Consider the following 19621-nt stretch of genomic DNA (forward strand, 5'->3'; position numbering starts at 1 on the left):
GCTTCACCATGTTTCAACGAAATGTAGAGCTGTGTGTCGTCTGCATAGCAGTAAAAGTTGACATTGTGTTTCCGAATGACATCACCAAGAGGTAGAATATATAGTGAAAACAAAAAGGAAACCTCGACAAACACCGAAACGCACAATTGATTTGTTAGAGGACAAACCATCCACAGAGACGAACTGAAATCTTTCCTACAGATAAGATCTGAACCAGGCCAGAACGTGTTCATGTAGACCAGGTCTGGGCAAAGGTCGGCCCGCTACCTGATTTAATACGCTCCGCGGAATCATGCTCAGATCACATAAAGAATTTGCCATAGTAAAGTTTTGAAAAAAACGTATTTGTTATTCAAATTAAAAGCCCAATGAATACTCTCCTTTGTGTAATGATTTAACTCCCGCCGCTTGTGGACATTTATTCATTAAAATTACTTTTTCAAAGATTTCAAAGACTAAGAAAGTTTCAGCAAGAGGTATCAGGGAAAGCTGTGTGTCTTTTTACACATCAGATGTACAGCCTTGTCAAATCTTTCAAGGGAAAATTACTCTGTCTGACCCGCGAAGTAGAAGCCAACAATCTCACCCACCTTCCGACACTACTAGTCTGTTCCCTATCAGATGACAACAATCTCACCCACCTTCCGACACTACTAGTCTGTTCCCTATCAGATGACAACAATCTCACCCACCTTCCGACACTACTAGTCTGTTCCCTATCAGATGACAACAATCTCACCCACCTTCCGACACTACTAGTCTGTTCCCTATCAGATGACAACAATCTCACCCACCTTCCGACACTACTAGTCTGTTCCCTATCAGATGACAACAATCTCACCCACCTTCTGACACTACTAGTCTGTTCCCTATCAGATGACAACAATCTCACCCACCTTCTGACACTACTAGTCTGTTCCCTATCAGATGACAACAATCTCACCCACCTTCTGACACTACTAGTCTGTTCCCTATCAGATGACAACAATCTCACCCACCTTCCGACACTACTAGTCTGTTCCCTATCAGATGACAACAATCTCACCCACCTTCCAACACTACTAGTCTGTTCCCTATCAGATGACCAGCGGGAGAAGTATACATCGCTCCTGCGTGCTTTGAACGGTGAGTTTTCTCGTCGTTTTGAGGATTTCAAAGTGTTGGAAAATGACATGCTGTTGGTTTCCTCTCCTGTCACCTTCAATGTGGATAACGCTCCCACTGACCTGCAACTTGAGCTTATGGATCTTCAGTCCGATGCAGTGATTGGAGAACTATTCAAAACAATGTCACTGACGAGGTTCTATGCATCTCTCGGTGAACAAAGCTTTCCAAAGATTAGGAGTCATGCTCAGATGTTTGTACTGTTTGGGTCAACAAGTCAAGGCACGGATCATCTCTTCCTGACTCTGACCTCTCAGCAAGCCTGTGCATAGCGATGTCAGAAACTATACCTGACTTCACTGCTCTAGTCAATGTCCATCAGAGACTTCACTGCTCTAGTCAATGCCCATCAGAGACTTCACTGCTCTAGTCAATGCCCATCAGAGACTTCACTGCTCTAGTCAATGCCCATCAGAGACTTCACTGCTCTAGTCAATGCCCATCAGAGACTTCACTGCTCTAGTCAATGCCCATCAGAGACTTCACTGCTCTAGTCAATGCCCATCAGAGACTTCACTGCTCTAGTCAATGCCCATCAGAGACTTCACTGCTCTAGTCAATGCCCATCAGAGACTTCACTGCTCTAGTCAATGCCCATCAGAGACTTCACTGCTCTAGTCAATGCCCATCAGAGACTTCACTGCTCTAGTCAATGCCCATCAGAGACTTCACTGCTCTAGTCAATGCCCATCAGAGACTTCACTGCTCTAGTCAATGCCCATCAGAGACTTCACTGCTCTAGTCAATGCCCATCAGAGACTTCACTGCTCTAGTTAATGCCCATCAGAGACTTCACTGCTCTAGTCAATGTCCATCAGAGACTTCACTGCTCTAGTCAATGCCCATCAGAGACTTCACTGCTCTAGTCAATGTCCATCAGAGACTTCACTGCTCTAGTCAATGTCCATCAGAGACTTCACTGCTCTAGTCAATGTCCATCAGAGACTTCACTGCTCTAGTCAATGCCCATCAGAGACTTCACTGCTCTAGTCAATGCCCATCAGATACTTCACTGCTCTAGTCAATGTCCATCAGAGACTTCACTGCTCTAGTCAATGCCCATCAGAGACTTCACTGCTCTAGTTAATGCCCATCAGAGACTTCACTGCTCTAGTCAATGTCCATCAGAGACTTCACTGCTCTAGTCAATGCCCATCAGAGACTTCACTGCTCTAGTCAATGTCCATCAGATACTTCACTGCTCTAGTCAATGTCCATCAGAGACTTCACTGCTCTAGTCAATGCCCATCAGAGACTTCACCGCTCTAGTCAATGCCCATCAGATACTTCACTGCTCTAGTCAATGCCCATCAGAGACTTCACTGCTCTAGTCAATGCCCATCAGATACTTCACTGCTCTAGTCAATGTCCATCAGAGACTTCACTGCTCTAGTCAATGCCCATCAGAGACTTCACTGTTCTAGTCAATGCCCATCAGAGACTTCACTGCTCTAGTCAATGCCCATCAGAGACTTCACCGTTCTAGTCAATGCCCATCAGAGACTTCACTGCTCTAGTCAATGCCCATCAGAGACTTCACCGCTCTAGTCAATGCCCATCAGAGACTTCACTGCTCTAGTCAATGCCCATCAGAGACTTCACTACTCTAGTCAATGCCCATCAGATACTTCACTGCTCTAGTCAATGCCCATCAGAGAGTTCACTGCTCTAGTCAATGCCCATCAGAGACTTCACTGCTCTAGTCAATGCCTATCAGAGACTTCACTCATCACACTGATTGAGTTGTTTAAATGTACTGTTGAGCTCTCTCTCCTCTTGTGATTTTGTGCCCGTTAACAAGAGTTCTGTCCATGGTGCTGAATGCACAGTGTACATTTCCCTCTGTGTAGTTCATTGCAAGTTTAATAATGAAAACACCTACCAGAAGGAGAACATGGATGTGGTTTATTTCTGTGCATGTTAAACAAGTCAAATAAGTAGCATATCTGGACGTGATTTACAGTAGATATCTGTCAACACAGTCATACACATGATGTATAATCCTGTAATAGGATTCTGGCCCACGTTGGCTAAAATATATTCTATATATTTAGAAGGCCATTTACCACCTTCACGAGTGCAGTCTCATTGCTATGATGGGGTCTAAAACCAGACGGGAGTGTTTTGAGAGTAATGGGAGTGCAGTCTCAGTGCTATGATGGGTCTAAAACCAGACCAGAGTGTTTTGAGAGGAATGGGAGTGCAGTCTCAGTGCTATGATGGGGTCTAAAATCAGAGTTTTTTGTATACATTATTTGTCTTCAGGAAGGCAGCTTTTTCTAATGTTTTTGAGAGGAATGGGAGATTCAATATAGGCCAATAGATTTTTACATTTTCTGGGTCACGGTTTGGCTTTTTCAGGAGAGGCTTTATTACTGCCACTTTTAGTGAGTTTGATACACATCTGGTGGATAGGCAGTTTGGAACTCTGTAGTGAGTACAACCGAGAACAGACCATTTTTACACACTAAGCCCTTCAGCACTTGACGGTCCCTGTTGGTTCTGTGAGCTTGTTTCCACATCACAATAACAGCACCTACAGTTGACCCGGGGCAGCTGTATTTGACAAACGTACTTTTTGGAAAGGTGGCATCCTATGACAGTGCCACGTTGAAAGTCACTGAATTGTACAGTAAAGCCATTCTACTGCCGATGTTTGTCTATGGAGATTATATGGCTGTCTGCTCGATTTTAATCATCTGTGGTGGCTGAAATTGCCAACTAATTTGAAGGGGTGTCCACATACTTTTGTATGTACAGTATAGTGTATGTTCGTCAAAATAGAGATCAGGGTCCAGAGTATTACAACGCTTTTAAAACAATGACCTGCACACAAGATCAGCAAATTAGACAATAGATGGTATGGGCATACTTGTCTAGAACAAATCAATCCATTTATATTTCATGACAAAGTATATTTGTCTTTGTCTCTGCCAAGGCAGCAGCTACTCTTCCTGGGTTCCAAACACATTATGGCACTTACTGTATATCACACATAAAACAAAAGATAAAACAGTACATCATATAACATTATCACACCACTGCATATCTACAATACAAAATGTATAATACCACCATACAACAATATTACAATGTATGTGTGTGTGAGCCTGTGTGTCTCTGTGTGTCTCTTCACAGTCCCCGCTGCTCCATAAAGTGTATTTGTATCTGTTTTTAGAATCTGATTCTGCTGCTTGCATCAGTTAGCTGATGTGGAAAAGAGTTCCATGTAGTCATGGCTCTATGTAATATTTTGTGACTCCCATAGTCTGTTCTGGACTAAGGGATTGTGAAGAGACGACAAAGTCAATCTCTCCTCCACTCTCTGTGTACATTTAAGGGCCAGCCCTGCTGCCCTGTTCTGAGCCAATTGTAATTTTCCTAAGTCCCTCTTTGTGGCACCTGACCAAACAACTGAACAGTAGACCAGGTGCAACAACACTAGGGCCTGTAGGACCTGCCTTGTTGATAGTGTTCTTAAGAAGTCAGAGCAGCTCTATATTATGAACAGACTTCTCCACATCTTAGCTATTGTTGTATCAACATGTTTTGACCATGACAGTTTACAATCCAGTGTCACTCTAAGCAGTTTAGTCACCTCAACTTGCTCAATTTCCAAATGATTCATGACACAATTTAGTTAAGGTTTAGGGTTTAGTGAATGATTTGTCACAAATACAATGCTTTGAGTTTTTGAAATATTTAGGACTAACTTATTCCTTGCCACCCATTCGGAAGCTGACTGCAGCTCTTTGTTAAGTGTTACAGTGATTTCAGTTGCTGTGGTAGCTGACGGGAATAGTGTTGAGTCATCCGCATACATAGACACTCTGGCTTTACTCAAAGCCAGTGGCAGGTCATCAGTAAAGATTTAAAAACGTAAGGGGCCTAGACAGCTGCCCTGGGGAATTCCTTATTCTTGCTGGATTATGTTGGAGAGGCTTTCATTAAAGAACACCCCCTGTGTTCTGTTAGACAGCTAACTCTTTATCCACACAATAGCAGGGGACATAAAGCCATAACACATACGCTTTCCCAGTAGCAGACTATGATCAATAATGTCAAAAGCTGCACTTGTCTAACAAAATAGCTCCCACAACCTCTTTATCATCAATTTCTCTCAGACAATCATTAGTCCTTTGTGTAAGTGCCGTGCTTGTTGAATAAAATCAAAATAAAATAAAAGTGCATTTGTCACATGCACCGAATTCAACAGGTGAAAATGCTTACTTACAAGCTCTTAACCAACAATGCAGTTTTAAGAAAATAAGAGTTAAGAAAATATCCTCTCAGGGATCGCGGACCACTAGCGGTTCACCTGTGACAACATTCGGTGAAATTGCAGAGCGCCAATTTCACAATAAGAAAATCTAAATATTAAACACTCATGAACATACAACTGTCTGACATCATTTAAAAGCTTAACTTCTTGTTAATCCAACCTCGTTGTCAGATTTCAGAAAGGCTTTACGGCGAAAGCATGCCATGTGATTATCTGAGGACAGCGCCCCACATCAAAATACTTTTTCAACCAGCACCGGCTTCACAGAAATCACAAATAGCGATAAAATAAATCACTTACCTTTGAATATCTTCCTCTATTTGCAATCCCAAGGGTCCCAGCTACACAATGAATGTTTGTTTTGTTCGATAAAGTACTTCCTTATATCCAAATAGGTCTGTTTAGTTGGCGCCATTGATTTCAGTAATCCACTCCTTCAACATGCGTACAAAGGAATTCAAAAAGCGACTGGTAAACTTCATCCAAACAAGTCAAACAATGTTTCTAATCAATCCTCAGGTACCCTAATATGTAAATAAACTATAATATTTCAGACGGAAAGAACGGTGTTCAATAGAAAAGGAAAATAGCGAAGAGCGCGCCCTCATTCACGTGCGCCAAAAGTCTACCTATCCTGATGAGAACACCTTGGATAACCTACAACTACTTGTTCATTTTTCAAGAAACAAGCCTGAAACCCTTTCTAAAGACTGTTGACATCTTGTGTAAGTCATGGGAACTTCAATCTGGGTCATATTTATTTGTATATCCCATAGGCTAGTATTGTTAAGGCCCGTGACCTCAAATAATGTACTCACATACATTATTTTAACAGTTTTAGAAACTTCAGAGTGTTTTCTATCCAATTCTACCAATATATGCATACAGTATCCTAGCTTCTGGGCCTGAGTAACAGGCAGTTTACTTCAGTTTACGTCAGTCATCTGGAAATTCAGCTCCCTTGCCTTACTAAATAAACTAAAGTAAAAAGGCAACACAATAAAATAACAATATACAGGGGGTACCAGCACTGAGTCAATGTGCGGGGGTACAAGTTAGTCCAGGAAATTGACGTAATTAGTATATACATGTAGGCACGGAGACATTGATTATGCAGCGAGCAGCAGCAGTGTATAAAAAAGGGGGGGAGGTCAATTGTCCGGGTAGCCATTTCATGAATTGTTCAGCAGTTTCATGGCTTGGGGTTAGAAGCTGTATTCAGGAGCCTTTTTTTAACCTAAACTTGGCCTGTACCGCTTGCCGTGCGCTAGCAGAAAGAACTGTCTATGACTTAGGTGACTGGATTCTTTTTGGGGCCTTCCTCTGACACCGCCTGGTATAGAGGGCCTGGATGGCAGGAAGCGTTGCCCCAGTGATGGACTGAGCCGTACGCACTATCCTCTGTAGCGCCTTACTGTCGGATGCTTCAACACTGTGCCTTTTTTGTATATTTTATAACCATGTATTGTTACCACTGTATCATCAAAGGTATTATCTAAGTGAGTTCCTGAGATAGTCAGAATATGAATGTCATCTGTTACTATAAGGTATTGATTTCATGAACCTTGTTTCTTAGGCTACTTACTGTATGTTAATGTGGGCTATTTTTAGCACTATTCTGGGAAGAGTATCAGAAGTGGACATGCTCATTTTATTTATGGTTGAGATAATAGTGCATGGTGAGGTGACAACAGTGGACTTCCTACTAGAGCACACTGCCTCCGTTCTAACAATATAACTCTGGTTCATAGGCACATGATTACTGCATACAGTAGCTGTAGGATCAACAGAGGCATTCAGGGCAGTTAGAGCGACATAAATTAGGTTACTTACATTGTGTCTGTCAATGCCCCTGGGATAATGTACATTTGCTGCAGCATTATCACAACTCAGCGACACAATGGTATGAATTAACTGAGCTGGTCTTGGGACATATATATTTCGCTTAGATATGCTCAATCTAAATAGTGTACCAAATGATTCAACTCAGTTTCTCCTTCAAGTACCATCTGGCAATCCGCCCTGTGTGTCCGGGAAACGTGGGAAAGGGCTGTTGTTGCCATAGCAACGTACTCTGCACTTGCTCCGTGCAGAGGCCAACTGCAAGTTGAAATCGGTGAGATAGACTCTTAAATTGATAGTCCCGTTTTTTAGGCAATTTTACAGCTATCTACTTCACATGCAGATACTGACTTTGCTATTATTGTGTGTAGTTTGCTTGCTAACTAGCAAGCCTAGAGAGAGAACATTGCATTGTGGATTTTGTAGTCGACTTGAGCTGCAACAGATTTCCACAACAATTTTCACATGTTGCTACCAACCTTGTTATAACGAGAAATTACAAAACATATTGTTTTCACCAGTGGAGGCCTCTCAGAGGACGGGGAGGACCATCCTCCTCAGTAAATGTATTTGTATTTTTATAGTGAAACATTGTGCTAGCTACGAGTGTGGAAAACATTTCATCACAAGTAAGATATTGTAACTCCATTCACTATTTGTAGCTGTATAGTCTGTTTGCTTGTGTTGTTGGTCTTGGCTAGCTTAATGTTCCGGTTGGAACATGGCATGGGAAACATATGTTTACATTGCCAAAGCAAGTGAAATAGATAATAAACAAAAGTTAAATAAACAATTTTAAAAAATATTGCAAAAGTTCCAAAATAATAAAGACATTTCAAATGTCATATTATGTCTATACACAGTGTTGTAATAATGTGCAAATAGTTCAAGTACAAAAGGGAAAATAAATAAACATAAATATAGATTCTATTTTCAATGGTGTTTGTTCTTCACTGGTAGCCCTTTTCTTGTGGCAACGGGTCACAAATCTTGCTGCTGTGATGGCACACTGTGGTATTTCACCCAATAGATATGGGAATTTATCACTCACTAACTCACTCAAGTGTCTGCTAATACCTTCATGAAAACAAGCATGATGGAAGCCCTAAAATATTACACTTTTTCTGAGTAGTGAGCGGGCATTTTTGAAAAGTCATCTTTAGACATATTGTACTTTTCTTAAATAAAGGTTTGTAATTGACTAACACAAGAGGACAACAACAAAATTGAGTTTGAAAAGGTCATGTTTTTACTGCGAGCCAATGGGGTAATAAGCACAGGGTTATATTCCCCACAGGGGGGCCATAACCACAGGGTTATTTTCCCTACGGGCGGCCAGGCCCACGACATCTCGCAGCCAATGATGACGCGGCCTCGCGTCATGTGACCCACACTGAACCGTCCGGGGTTGGTGGAGTTTCCAAAATAACAATCTCCGTCAACCGGGGTACCGGACCTGGCAAAACGAATACGCCCATTGGTGAGCTGTCACTTTTTGAAGATGCGAGCTGCTATCAGCTAACCACAATTTTCACCAGTGGCGGTTAGTAAAATGTACCGGACTGGGCACCCGAACCTAGATAAACGTTGGTCTTTACAAAACCGCCCACTGTTTGGGGGCGAAAAAAAGTAGGATAGAGGCACTAGAGGCAGCTGTCGAAAGGCTAGCTATCGTAAGCTAACAATATATAGTAGCTAGCTTGCCATGTTGTTGTTACTGGGGAAATGAAAGGGATCCTCTCTCTCTTCACTTGCGAGAAATGTGGATCAATTGTCAACACTTTGATAGCTAGCTTTCTAATGTTGTAGGTTATAGGATAGGTAGCTAGCTAGAGCTAGCTCACCATGACTCACTCTTCCTAACGCGCCCGGAGAGAATACAGTCAGTGTGACAACAACGGAGGCTAACGTTCGCTACCTGGGTACAACGGGAAAAGGTAAGTTTACGGTGCACTTTTGAGTGACATAGCTAGCCAAAGAACTAAAAGGTTCCTACTTTTGTCTGTGATATAGCTGTAGCTGATTAGCGACAAATTGTCAGCCAACTAGCTAGGTATGATTCATAACTCCTAGCTAAATATATTGATCATTTTTAACTACAAGACAGATTGTAAAAAGCCTTTTGGAGTTATAGATCATAGCTAGCCAGCCAACTAGCTAGAATTTAATTTATTTTATTTTGGTGAACAGCCATATACAACAAAATGTACAATGTGGACCCAGAGGATGTCACTTGAAAGTATGAATTAAAACGCTTGTTTCCAAAGTGGTCTTCGATGGTAAAAACAATAACACACATAATGGTTAAAAGGCAAGACAAAATTACAAACAACCAATACATTAATTTATGTTGACATCCTTAAAAGTGGCACGATTCACTGCACTTCTCCATAACCTTAAAAAACAACCATATTGATTAAACATGAAAACAATCGCTTCATTGCACATCATACCTATCATTAAAATAAATACACCTGGTCAGCAGTGGGGGGGGGCAGTGGAGTGGTTTCTCTTACTTAGACACAACCGTGTCCAAATTAAAACCTTTGCCTGCCTTTTAAAGCTATTTCTACTTTTACATTTTTTGATCTCCAGGCGGGGGCTATTCCATAGACAACTAGTTCAGTTGCTATCTAACTGGCCTTGATGCCTTAATTATTACTCTTAGTTCAAGTAATGTTAGCTAGCTAGCTGACAATAAAAAGCCATCTTGTGGACATTGAAACAAACTAAATGAAATAATGAGTCAAATGGACCCTTAACCTAAAGGAAGAGTTGAGACCCTCCTGTTATTTTTCCTCTACCTTTTTAGGTCAATTAATCCTAAACTATTCCCTTCTCTTCCCCATCCCTCAGTCCAGCATCTTTGACATATGACGGTACCACTCAGCTGGAGAGATGTACTCACCATCTAGAAAGGACTTCATCGCGTTGACCCTCAGTGACCAACACAGCCGCAGCTACAACAACGGAAAGCACCGCCGCCAGTCCTGCTGGAGGGTAAGTATTATTTATTTCAAGCCCTTGTCCTGCAGCCACTTTCTCACAACAGTACTGTGAACCGGGGCCTTATGTATCAAGCAACTCTGAGTAGGAGGGCTTATCTACGATCAGTTCCCCCTGTCCATTTAATCTTATTCAGTGTGATCTAAAAGGCTAAACTGCACCTAAATCAGCATGTCCTTGTGTTTGCTGCCCTTCTTTCAAACTGGTTTCATGTTTCACTCTCGAAGGAAACCCCCCTGACAAAAGGTAGTGTAGCCTACCTCCTCCAGTCGAGCAATGAGATGCTTCCAGATAGCTTGTTGGTACTTTCTTGTTGATTGAAAGATAACTGATTGAGAGATCAACATGGACTAGAGCTGTTGTAAAATGTTTATTAAACAGAAGCAAGCGGAATGAAACGGGGAGGGACCTACCTGAATTTATCCAATAGGAACTTTTGTTTAGCTAAGTTTGCTTACATTTGGTTCTTAAACGGTAAACTGTTTCTGTAATGAATATGCCCCTGGTTTTCAGGTGCTTGACAGAACCAGCAGAGATGTGCTTTTTAAACCTGCCATTAGTTTGTGTCGTATATGCTGGTGCAATATGCAATAATAGCAATGATGAATGTAAGGAGTATGGCTTATAGTAGTTTTCATTGGTATAGGGTAGACTAGGCTATGTCTTCTTGTGTATTGTCTTATTTAGATGGATTCCAGTGACCATCTCTTCTGAGACAGTGATGCATTGTTTTCCATCATGGCTCACTGATAATTTCTCAGATAGGTATTTGTGGCTCAACACAAGTGTTAATTAGGCTAAGTAGCCAACAGTACTTGCGTGTAGCCTGTTGGGCCTCTAGCTATTTTTTGTTGTCTCCCATGAGAGAGCATCCCTCTATCCTCACTGCTTGCTCGCAAATATCAGTTTGTGGAAAAACAACCATCTAGAGATGTTGGAGTTGTACCGGGCAAGTAACACAATAGCTTACAGTGTTTGTCAAAAGCTTTGATCCCTCATAAATGGGGAAATGAGCTACGGTCCTACTGTCATTTGAATTGACCCTTCGCTAAGCCCTGCCCCCTTGGCTACTGTCGCAAGCTCAGGCAACATTTTCTCAGTTAACACTGGCGAAATCCCCTTTTTAATACACAATGAAATTAAGCACAGACTACCCCTTGCTAATCAGGAAGCTCTTGGGTATGTTGTGGTGAACTGTCATTACAATTGCTTCAAGGGAACCTGGTAAAATTATGTTTGTAGTGTAGCTAGCCACTGGAGTGCTTTGAATGCACTGTACATGCAGTCTAAACTATTAAGCACTTTTGGAGCTAATCAGTGCTGTCAAATCGTTTGCTGATCTCGACAGCAGATTTTTTATATTCATGATATAGCCAAGTAGCTAGCATTAGCAACATTTGGTGGTCAACGAGACTGAAAGCTAGCTAACAAACGATGTAACTGAAGTATAATTTAGGATTTTTTAAAATACGCCAACAGGCTCTGCAGTTCAGGAATCACAGTGGCAAGTACCCCTGGTATACGTTTAAATTATTCAGCCATTATTTGGCTTGCATCATGCGTCTCTAACGTGAGCTTGTCCGAGGTGCCAGACTCGTCGACAGTTGCTATCCACATTGGAGCGCTGCAATTGGTTGCCCAAAATTCGGTGTCCAGGCTTAGCGAAGGATCAATTGATAGATGTTAAATTGCTTTTGAGTGCTTATTTTCCTCTCTCCTCTGTAGAAGTGGAAGCAGCTGTCTCGGCTGCAGCGCAGTCTCATCCTCTTCCTGCTAGCTCTGCTGCTGATATGTGGACTTCTCTTCTACCCAAGCTTCTCAGAGCAGTGGGGAGGTAGGCCTCTTTCCCCACTCTCACTCGCTGTTAGTCTTTTGTATTTGCATGCTGCTATTGATGCTAGTGTGTGTGTGTGTGTGTGTGTGTGTGTGTGCACTCAGGCATGTCGGACAAGGCGGTAAGGGAGGACTGGGATGAAGACTGGGAAAGAGGCTTGAAACCCGTCCCTCCAGGGGTAAACCCTGTGGCTGGCCCAGCTGGAGGTCCGGCAGTGGGCCTGGCTGGTGTAGCAGTCGGCCCAGAGTTGGACCCAGGGTTGGGTCTAGCTGTGGCTCCAGGACTCATACCAGAGGTCATTCCAGAACCCCGGAGGCCAAAGGTCCCCTCTATACCCAAACCTCCAGCCAAGGTCAGGACCAGTCTGGCTATTGCACTAGTTTTAACTACTTTGATAGGTTTTATTAAACATAAAACCAAACAACCATTCAAGTGATTCTGGGTCCAAGAACAGACAGTGAAGCAACTGTTTGGGCTGTCCTTCAGCGCCTTTGTCAGAACTTGCTGTAATGTATTCTAATTAACTCTGTTTACCTATGTAGAAGAGACCATTCCCCAACAAGAGAGGCCCTCCAAGCCTGCAGAAGGAGCGGAATGTATCAGATTCACTGGTAAAACCAGCTGAGAAAGTGCCAGTGGAGAAAGCTGAAGAGAAGGAGGGAGAGAAGCCTCTTGTCAGGTAAAAACCTATTGTCCACCACTTGATATCGAACTCTTTTGCCCAATCGGGATCATTCTGCGGTAATACTGTTATTACTCTTCATTTACAGCTCCATGTCCTTTATATGTGTTATCTGTGTTTCATACATGTAGCTGGCGAGGAGCCATGATCGAGGCTATCGAGGCTACAGAACCCCCACCCTCTGCCCATGAGAAGGATTTCGCTGTGCCTCCTGTGCCAGTCAACCCTGAGGACACAGCCCCACTGGCACCAGGTAAGTCTCTGCCACACGCACCATACCGCACACCCTCAACCATACCGCACACCCTCAACCATACCGCACACACTCAACCATACCGCACACCCTCACCCATACCGCACACCCTCACCCATACCGCACACCCTCACCCATACCGCACACCCTCACCCATACCGCACACCCTCAACCATACCGCACACCCTCAACCATACCGCACACCCTCACCCACTCCAGAGCTTGACCAGCTGTGGTGTCTTTGGCTTCCGAAATATACATGTTTATGTGTGTGCCTGAGAGAATGTGCTTACTGTGTGTAGTTTCAGTGAAGCCTGTGGACAGGCTGGAGATGGTGCGAGAGGCCTTTAGGCATGCCTGGAAGGGCTATAAGGAGTTTGCCTGGGGTCATGATGAGCTCAAGCCTGTGTCTAAGTCCTACGGGGAGTGGTTTGGCCTGGGCCTGACTATCATTGATGCTCTGGACACAATGTGGATTCTGGGACTGAAAGAAGGTAACTTGGCCTCCTAACTCAAAAACAGACACACCCCGCTCTCTCTTTACTAATTGCTTCTCTGTATTTGCTGCTGTCAAACAGAACCCAAGGCTGAATTTCTCTCTGTCTCCCTTTCTCTCTCGCCCGCTCGCTCACAGAGTTTGAGGAGGCGAGGAAGTGGGTGGAGACTGAGTTGTCATTCTCTAAGAATGTGGACGTGAACCTGTTTGAGAGCACCATCCGGATCCTGGGAGGCCTGCTAAGCACCTACCACCTGACTGGCGATGAGATGTTCCTGGAGAAGGCTGTGAGTGACATGGGAAGGAAGGCTAGGACAGATTGGGCGACTAGAATATGTCTCTACTTTTTCTTCTCTACCTCCATCTCTCCTTTCACCCTTTCAATCCCACTATTCACTGATCCTTAGGGCTTCTGGCTGACACACACCCTGAGTGTACAAAACATTAGGAACACTGACCAGGTGAAAGCTATGATCTCTTGTTGATGCCACTTGTTAAATCCACTTCAGTCAGTGTAGATGAAGGGGAGAGGACAGGTTAAAAAAATAAGATTTTTAAGCCGTGAGACTTGGAGTGTGTATGTGTGCCATTCAGAGGGTGAATGGTCAAGACAAAAGCTGGAATAGACTTTATACGGGGTATGGTGGTAGGTGCCAGGCGTTCCGGTTTCAGTGTGTCAAGAACTGCAACGCAACGCTGGCTCTACTGTGTCAAGAATGGTCCACCACCCAAAGGACATCCAGCCAACTTGACACAACTGTGGAAAGCATTGGAGTCAACATGGGCCAGCATCCCCGGGGAACGCTTTCGACACCTTGTAGAGTCCATGCCTCGACGAATTGAGGCTGTTCTGAGGGCAAAAGGGGGTACAACTCAATATTAGGAACATGTTTTGTATACTCTGTGTACATCAGAGCAGGAAAAATGCTCTTCTCTTCCCACATGGGAATACCACGAGCAAATTTCTTTTAAAGTGGTTTACTAACTGGTGATGCGCAAGTTAGATAAATATGAGATCAACCTTTTTTTTTATCAACCACCTAAATTCAAACATCAACCAATGTTCAAATTCTTCTTTCTAAATAAATCACTGAAAACCTCATTGTATCTACAAACTTAGTACGTTTCATTGCCTGACGTTATGATAAATTAATGGAAAGTAAAAAATCGGAAGAATTAATGAGTCAGACAAGCACTTAATTCAATTAGCTAATTTACTACTAATGAGGATTGATAGCTATGTTCTCATCTTTCCTTCCCTTGTGCTCTTGTAGAAAGATATTGGCTTGAGGTTGATGCCTGCTTTCAAAACCCCCTCCAAGATCCCCTTCTCTGACGTGAACATTGGGAAGGGCACGGCCCACCCCCCTCGCTGGACGTCCGACAGCACCCTGGCCGAGGTCACCAGTGTCCAGCTGGAGTTCAGAGAGCTCAGCCGTCTCACCCAGGACCCGCAGTTCCAGGTGATGCCAGAGGGGGGGGCTCTATGTATCGTGTCATGTGTCGACTACGTTTTTTTATTTTTGTATAATTTTTTTTCCCAGACGGTGATCTCTGTTATCTGTCAACAGATGACTCCCATTGAAAAAACATCGTCTCAATACGTAATTTTCGGACACAAAATCTCTGTCCGGACGTATAGGTTGAAATTTGAGGAGTTTTTAACTTGCTATTGCATAGATTTGAACTTGAGAAGGTGTTCCGTTGCAAAACGTTTTTTCTACAGTCCGCTCTAATGAATATGACCCAAGTCTTTATCAACCTGCCTGTGCATCCCTAGGAGGTGGTGAATGAGGTGATGAGGCTGGTCCATAAGCTGCCAGGGAAGCATGACGGCCTGGTGCCCATGTTCATCAACACCAACAGCGGCCAGTTCACCCACAAAGGAGTCTTCACCCTGGGGGCCCGGGCTGACAGCTACTACGAGTACCTGCTCAAACAGTGGATCCAGGGAGGCAAGACTGAACCAGAGTAAGCACCTTCCTATCAATTTTGCCTTTAAGATAATAATGACTAAGATGGCATGGACACGGAGGACCTGATCCTAGATCAGCTCACCTACTCGAGAGGCTTTATGAATACAGGCCCAGATCACATATGATTAGAGTGCTTTGAGGAGACTGCCGGATTACAGATAAACGAATGGATATTGATGGGTGTGTTGTTCAGTCTGTTGGAGGACTACCTGGAGGCGATAGAGGGGGTCAAGAAGCACCTGCTGAGAACCAGTGGCCCCAGAAAGCTGACCTTCGTAGGGGAGCTCAACCACAATCGCTTCAACCCCAAGATGGTGAGAGACGACAAGGAACATCCATACCAATACACACTGTATGTACTACTTTACCTGTTTACAATAAACACTCGCTCGCTCTCTCTCCCCCCTCTCGCACCCTCTCCTTGTCTCTCTCTGCCCCCGTCCCCCTCTCTCTCAATCTGCCTCTCGCTCTCTCCCTCAGGACCACCTGGTGTGTTTCCTGCCTGGCACGCTTGCGCTGGGTGCCCACAATGGGCTGCCGGAGGATCACATGGAGCTGGCCCTGCAGCTGATGGAGACGTGCCACCAGATGTACATCCAGATGGAGACGGGCCTGAGCCCCGAGATCGCCCACTTCAACCTGCAGCCCTACGACGGGCGAGACGTCGACGTCAAGGTGGGTTCTACAGGAAGAATATTGAGCGCATCCCAGATGGCACGCTGCACTCTATTTAGTGCACAACATAGGGAATAGGGTGCAACTTAGGACACTGTGTGTGTGAGATATACAGTAGGAGCCAAATACATCTATATCTTCCAATCCTAGTGTACTTTGAAGCGCGTCTTATTTCTCTGTCTTGCACTAATCCTTCTCTAGAGATGTTTAATGGCGGAGTAACAGGAGTCAAGTGTGGCTCTGTGGCGTAATAAAGATGAAACCGGCTCTGATCTTTGTTTTTCCCCTCACTGCTGGAACTAACCCTCTAAACTTGCTTTCCAAATGCGTCTCGTCAGTTCTTAAGGTCGTTTGAAAATGTACATTTGATTTAGGTTGTAACTGCTACAGCATACAAACATCTCCAATCAAACCGTACAAAGATGTGTTCGCCTTCACTTCACCGTCAATGTTTATGTCTGCGGCTCAAATGGCACCCTATTCCCTAAAAGTAGTGCGCTATATAGGAGATGGGGTGCGATTTGGGATGCACCCCGATGTGAGTTTGCAAGTCTTTTCTCCCCCAGCCTGCAGACAGACACAACCTCCTGAGACCAGAGACCGTGGAGAGTCTGTTCTACCTGTACAGGTTCACTAAGGAGGCCAAATACAGAGACTGGGGCTGGGACATCCTAGAGAGCTTCAACAGACACACCAGGGTGAGTCCCAACGTCTTACTGTGCGCCAGACAGCACAGCGACTCCACAACAATTCTGACTGTTCGTGTGTTAATTAATCTTAAACTATAACCCTGTGGTACATGTTGACTTATTCTTCCTGGGCAAGTAATTAATTACTCAATTCTACACCAAGCTAAGGAGTTTTGTGGTTGAAGAAGCGCTATTTATGAAGTTTTGAAATGTGCCTGTAAACTATAGCTAGCTAGCTTGGTTGTTAGCTGAGCCAATCCCACTGGCTGCGTTATTAAACAAGCTAAATTCTGAGAACAGTCCCGTCATCCCGTCCCATCAGCCAGCTGGATGCCTTGCTACAAGTTAAATGATTGATGTGTGTGTGTGTGTGTGTGTGTGTGTGTGTGTGTGCGCGCTAACGAAAACACGTTTGATCACCTGATTGACTGGTGGTGTGGTTCTGCCACCCGGTGCATCTGCCAGCTGTTTCATAGCGTGTCAATGCCAGAAAAATAAAAAAAATAAACAGGTCCTACTTTCATGCAGCTGCAGAGGAATCTTTATTATTATCAAAAAATAAAATGTTCCACAATTTGGATGACAGACAACTCATGGCAACACTGTTGCATTAGAAAGAAGCCATCTGTAGGAAGACAATTGTGTGAGTACTTGAATTTCTCAATTAACATAATCATCTTGAGCTGTTATACCAAGCTGCCTTCTCAAGGGATCCAGCTTGACACTCGCTGTGGTGGTGGTGCACAGTCAACAACCGTTTTGTAAATGGGGTTTCGTTTGGGTTTCCTGTGTTACTCGCTGCTTCCCCTCATGCTCGTCTTCCTATCCAGGTGCCAAGTGGAGGCTACACTTCCATCAGTAATGTGCGCGACCCCGTGAACCCGGGTCCGAGGGACAAGATGGAGAGCTTCTTCCTGGGGGAGACGCTCAAGTACTTCTACCTGCTGTTCTCAGACGACCTGGAGCTGCTCAGCCTGGACAAGTACGTGTTCAACACAGAGGCCCACCCACTACCCATCTGGCAATTGCCCCCTGTCTGAGACAGGAGGTGATGTCATAGAGAAGTAGCCTACCATGAGATCCCAGGATTTGAACTTTCTAGCTGTTGCCTTCTCAAGGGATCCAGCTTGACTCACTGTGCACAGTAGAAGACAAACTCGTCAATGGGTTTTCAAGTGGAGAGATTTTCCTTGGGTGGGGTTGGGGGGGGGGGGCATAGAGCTGGCCTCTTGTACAAAGCTTTTGTAGTTTGGAGTAGACACACTTGAGAATCTTGATGGCTTGCTGTTCAGTTTAAGAGAAAGAAGAAGAGCGATGATCTACAGAATCAGCTCAACGGAAACTAGACTGAGACTCTCCCAGGTGCCAGTTTGATTATTTTCTAACACTAAAAGTAGTATAATCCTCTCCCCTCCCCGACCGGCTGACGATGGATATGTAATAAGGTAGAAGTACCAGGTGATTATGCTTTCCCATTGATTTGTCCCATACGTGTATGTTAGAGCATTGTTTACCCTGAAGGGAGTACTGAATACATGGGGTGCGTTGTTGAGAGCCTTTAATTTGAGGTGAAACACTCCTAACCCATAGGTCTTTCAGGAGTTCCTCTCCTTGAGAGCCATTACCACAGAAATAGAATGAGTAGAATGGGTGTCGCCGTTTACGCCAGTTAATCTATAATGGGTGGACTGGCGGCCATTTTGTGTGTTCATTCTATTTCTATGAGCCTTACACCACGAGTTACTACTGTCGATGTGGAGGACCAATTGAAGTAGCCTATAGTACCGTGACTGTTGACGATCCTGTGGTGAACATATGCTTTGCACTTTCATCTCTAAAATGTAATGATTTGTCTTTTTGTATATTTAAGTGATGTGGGAGTAGATTTGAGTAATGATGCATGCAGGTGATTCTGCTTTAGCTGACTAGATAAAAACCAACACGATGGCCTATGAATGAAATGCCATTAATCACTGTTGCACATGGGACCACAGCCTCCAATGACAGTTTATTTTATTTTAATGTATTTATTGATTTGTTTTTGTGTTTTTCATGATGACTTATAACAAGTCTAACCCTGATGTTTCATGGGATTGTATGAAGGGTAATTGGGAACGTAATGGAGGTAATGAAGTAATGTCACGTTTGTATACTTTTAAATGTGATTTCTCCAATGCAGACATAAGTTGTGTAAATAACTCAATATTGCTGTGCTATGAGAATTTCATGCATATTTCATTTAGGACCATGTGTCTGTGTATTCGTCTCATCGTGAGGGAGTTAAGGTTTATGCAATCGACTTGCAGGCAAGTCTCTCACGACTGAACTGCGACATTTTGGGTTCTAGATTAATCGACTTGCCACAGTCTAATTAATGTGCTGCCGCTTGAGAATTCTCATGTTTTGGGTTCTGGGTAGAATATATTCTTGTTGCTTGAATTAAATCTGTTGCAACTCATTATCAGTCAGAATTAATACCAGAATTAATGAATATAGACTAGTAAGAGTCTATGAGAAGGGTTCTTGTTTTCTTGAGGTGTTGGCGATATTAGGCTGATGGCTAGTAAAGCATACCTACAGAGCTCTCAGTCATGAATGGTTGTTTCTCCCAATTTTATGCCGTGCCTGCTGAAGATGTCCAGGGTAGACACTGAGTGTACAAAACATTAGGAACGCCTTCCTAATAAACTCGTGCCCCCTTTTGCCTTCAGAACAGCCTCAG

General features: G+C 43.7%; 1 protein-coding gene across 2 annotated transcripts; it reads left to right on the top strand.

Annotated features, from left to right (window-relative positions):
* The first annotated feature begins 8706 nt into the window (after nucleotides 1-8706).
* On the top strand, nucleotides 8707-18106 carry man1b1a (mannosidase, alpha, class 1B, member 1a). Of its 2 annotated transcripts, XM_064972461.1 has the most exons (14): nucleotides 8707-9225; nucleotides 10145-10288; nucleotides 12020-12128; nucleotides 12233-12480; nucleotides 12671-12807; nucleotides 12942-13063; nucleotides 13366-13557; nucleotides 13698-13846; nucleotides 14834-15022; nucleotides 15340-15530; nucleotides 15729-15849; nucleotides 16016-16210; nucleotides 16777-16908; nucleotides 17730-18106. In XM_064972461.1, the coding sequence occupies exons 2-14, from the start codon at nucleotides 10187-10189 to the stop codon at nucleotides 17937-17939; spliced, it is 2097 nt and encodes a 698-aa protein (XP_064828533.1). In that variant the 5' UTR covers nucleotides 8707-9225; nucleotides 10145-10186; the 3' UTR covers nucleotides 17940-18106. The 2 variants fall into 2 exon arrangements, with proteins under 2 accessions (XP_064828533.1, XP_064828534.1); XM_064972462.1 differs by lacking the exons at nucleotides 8707-9225; nucleotides 12020-12128 and having other exon boundaries at nucleotides 10207-10288.
* The last annotated feature ends 1515 nt before the right edge of the window (nucleotides 18107-19621 follow it).

The sequence above is a fragment of the Oncorhynchus masou genome, chromosome 8, assembly GCF_036934945.1.
Source record: "Oncorhynchus masou masou isolate Uvic2021 chromosome 8, UVic_Omas_1.1, whole genome shotgun sequence".
NCBI lineage: Eukaryota > Metazoa > Chordata > Actinopteri > Salmoniformes > Salmonidae > Oncorhynchus > Oncorhynchus masou.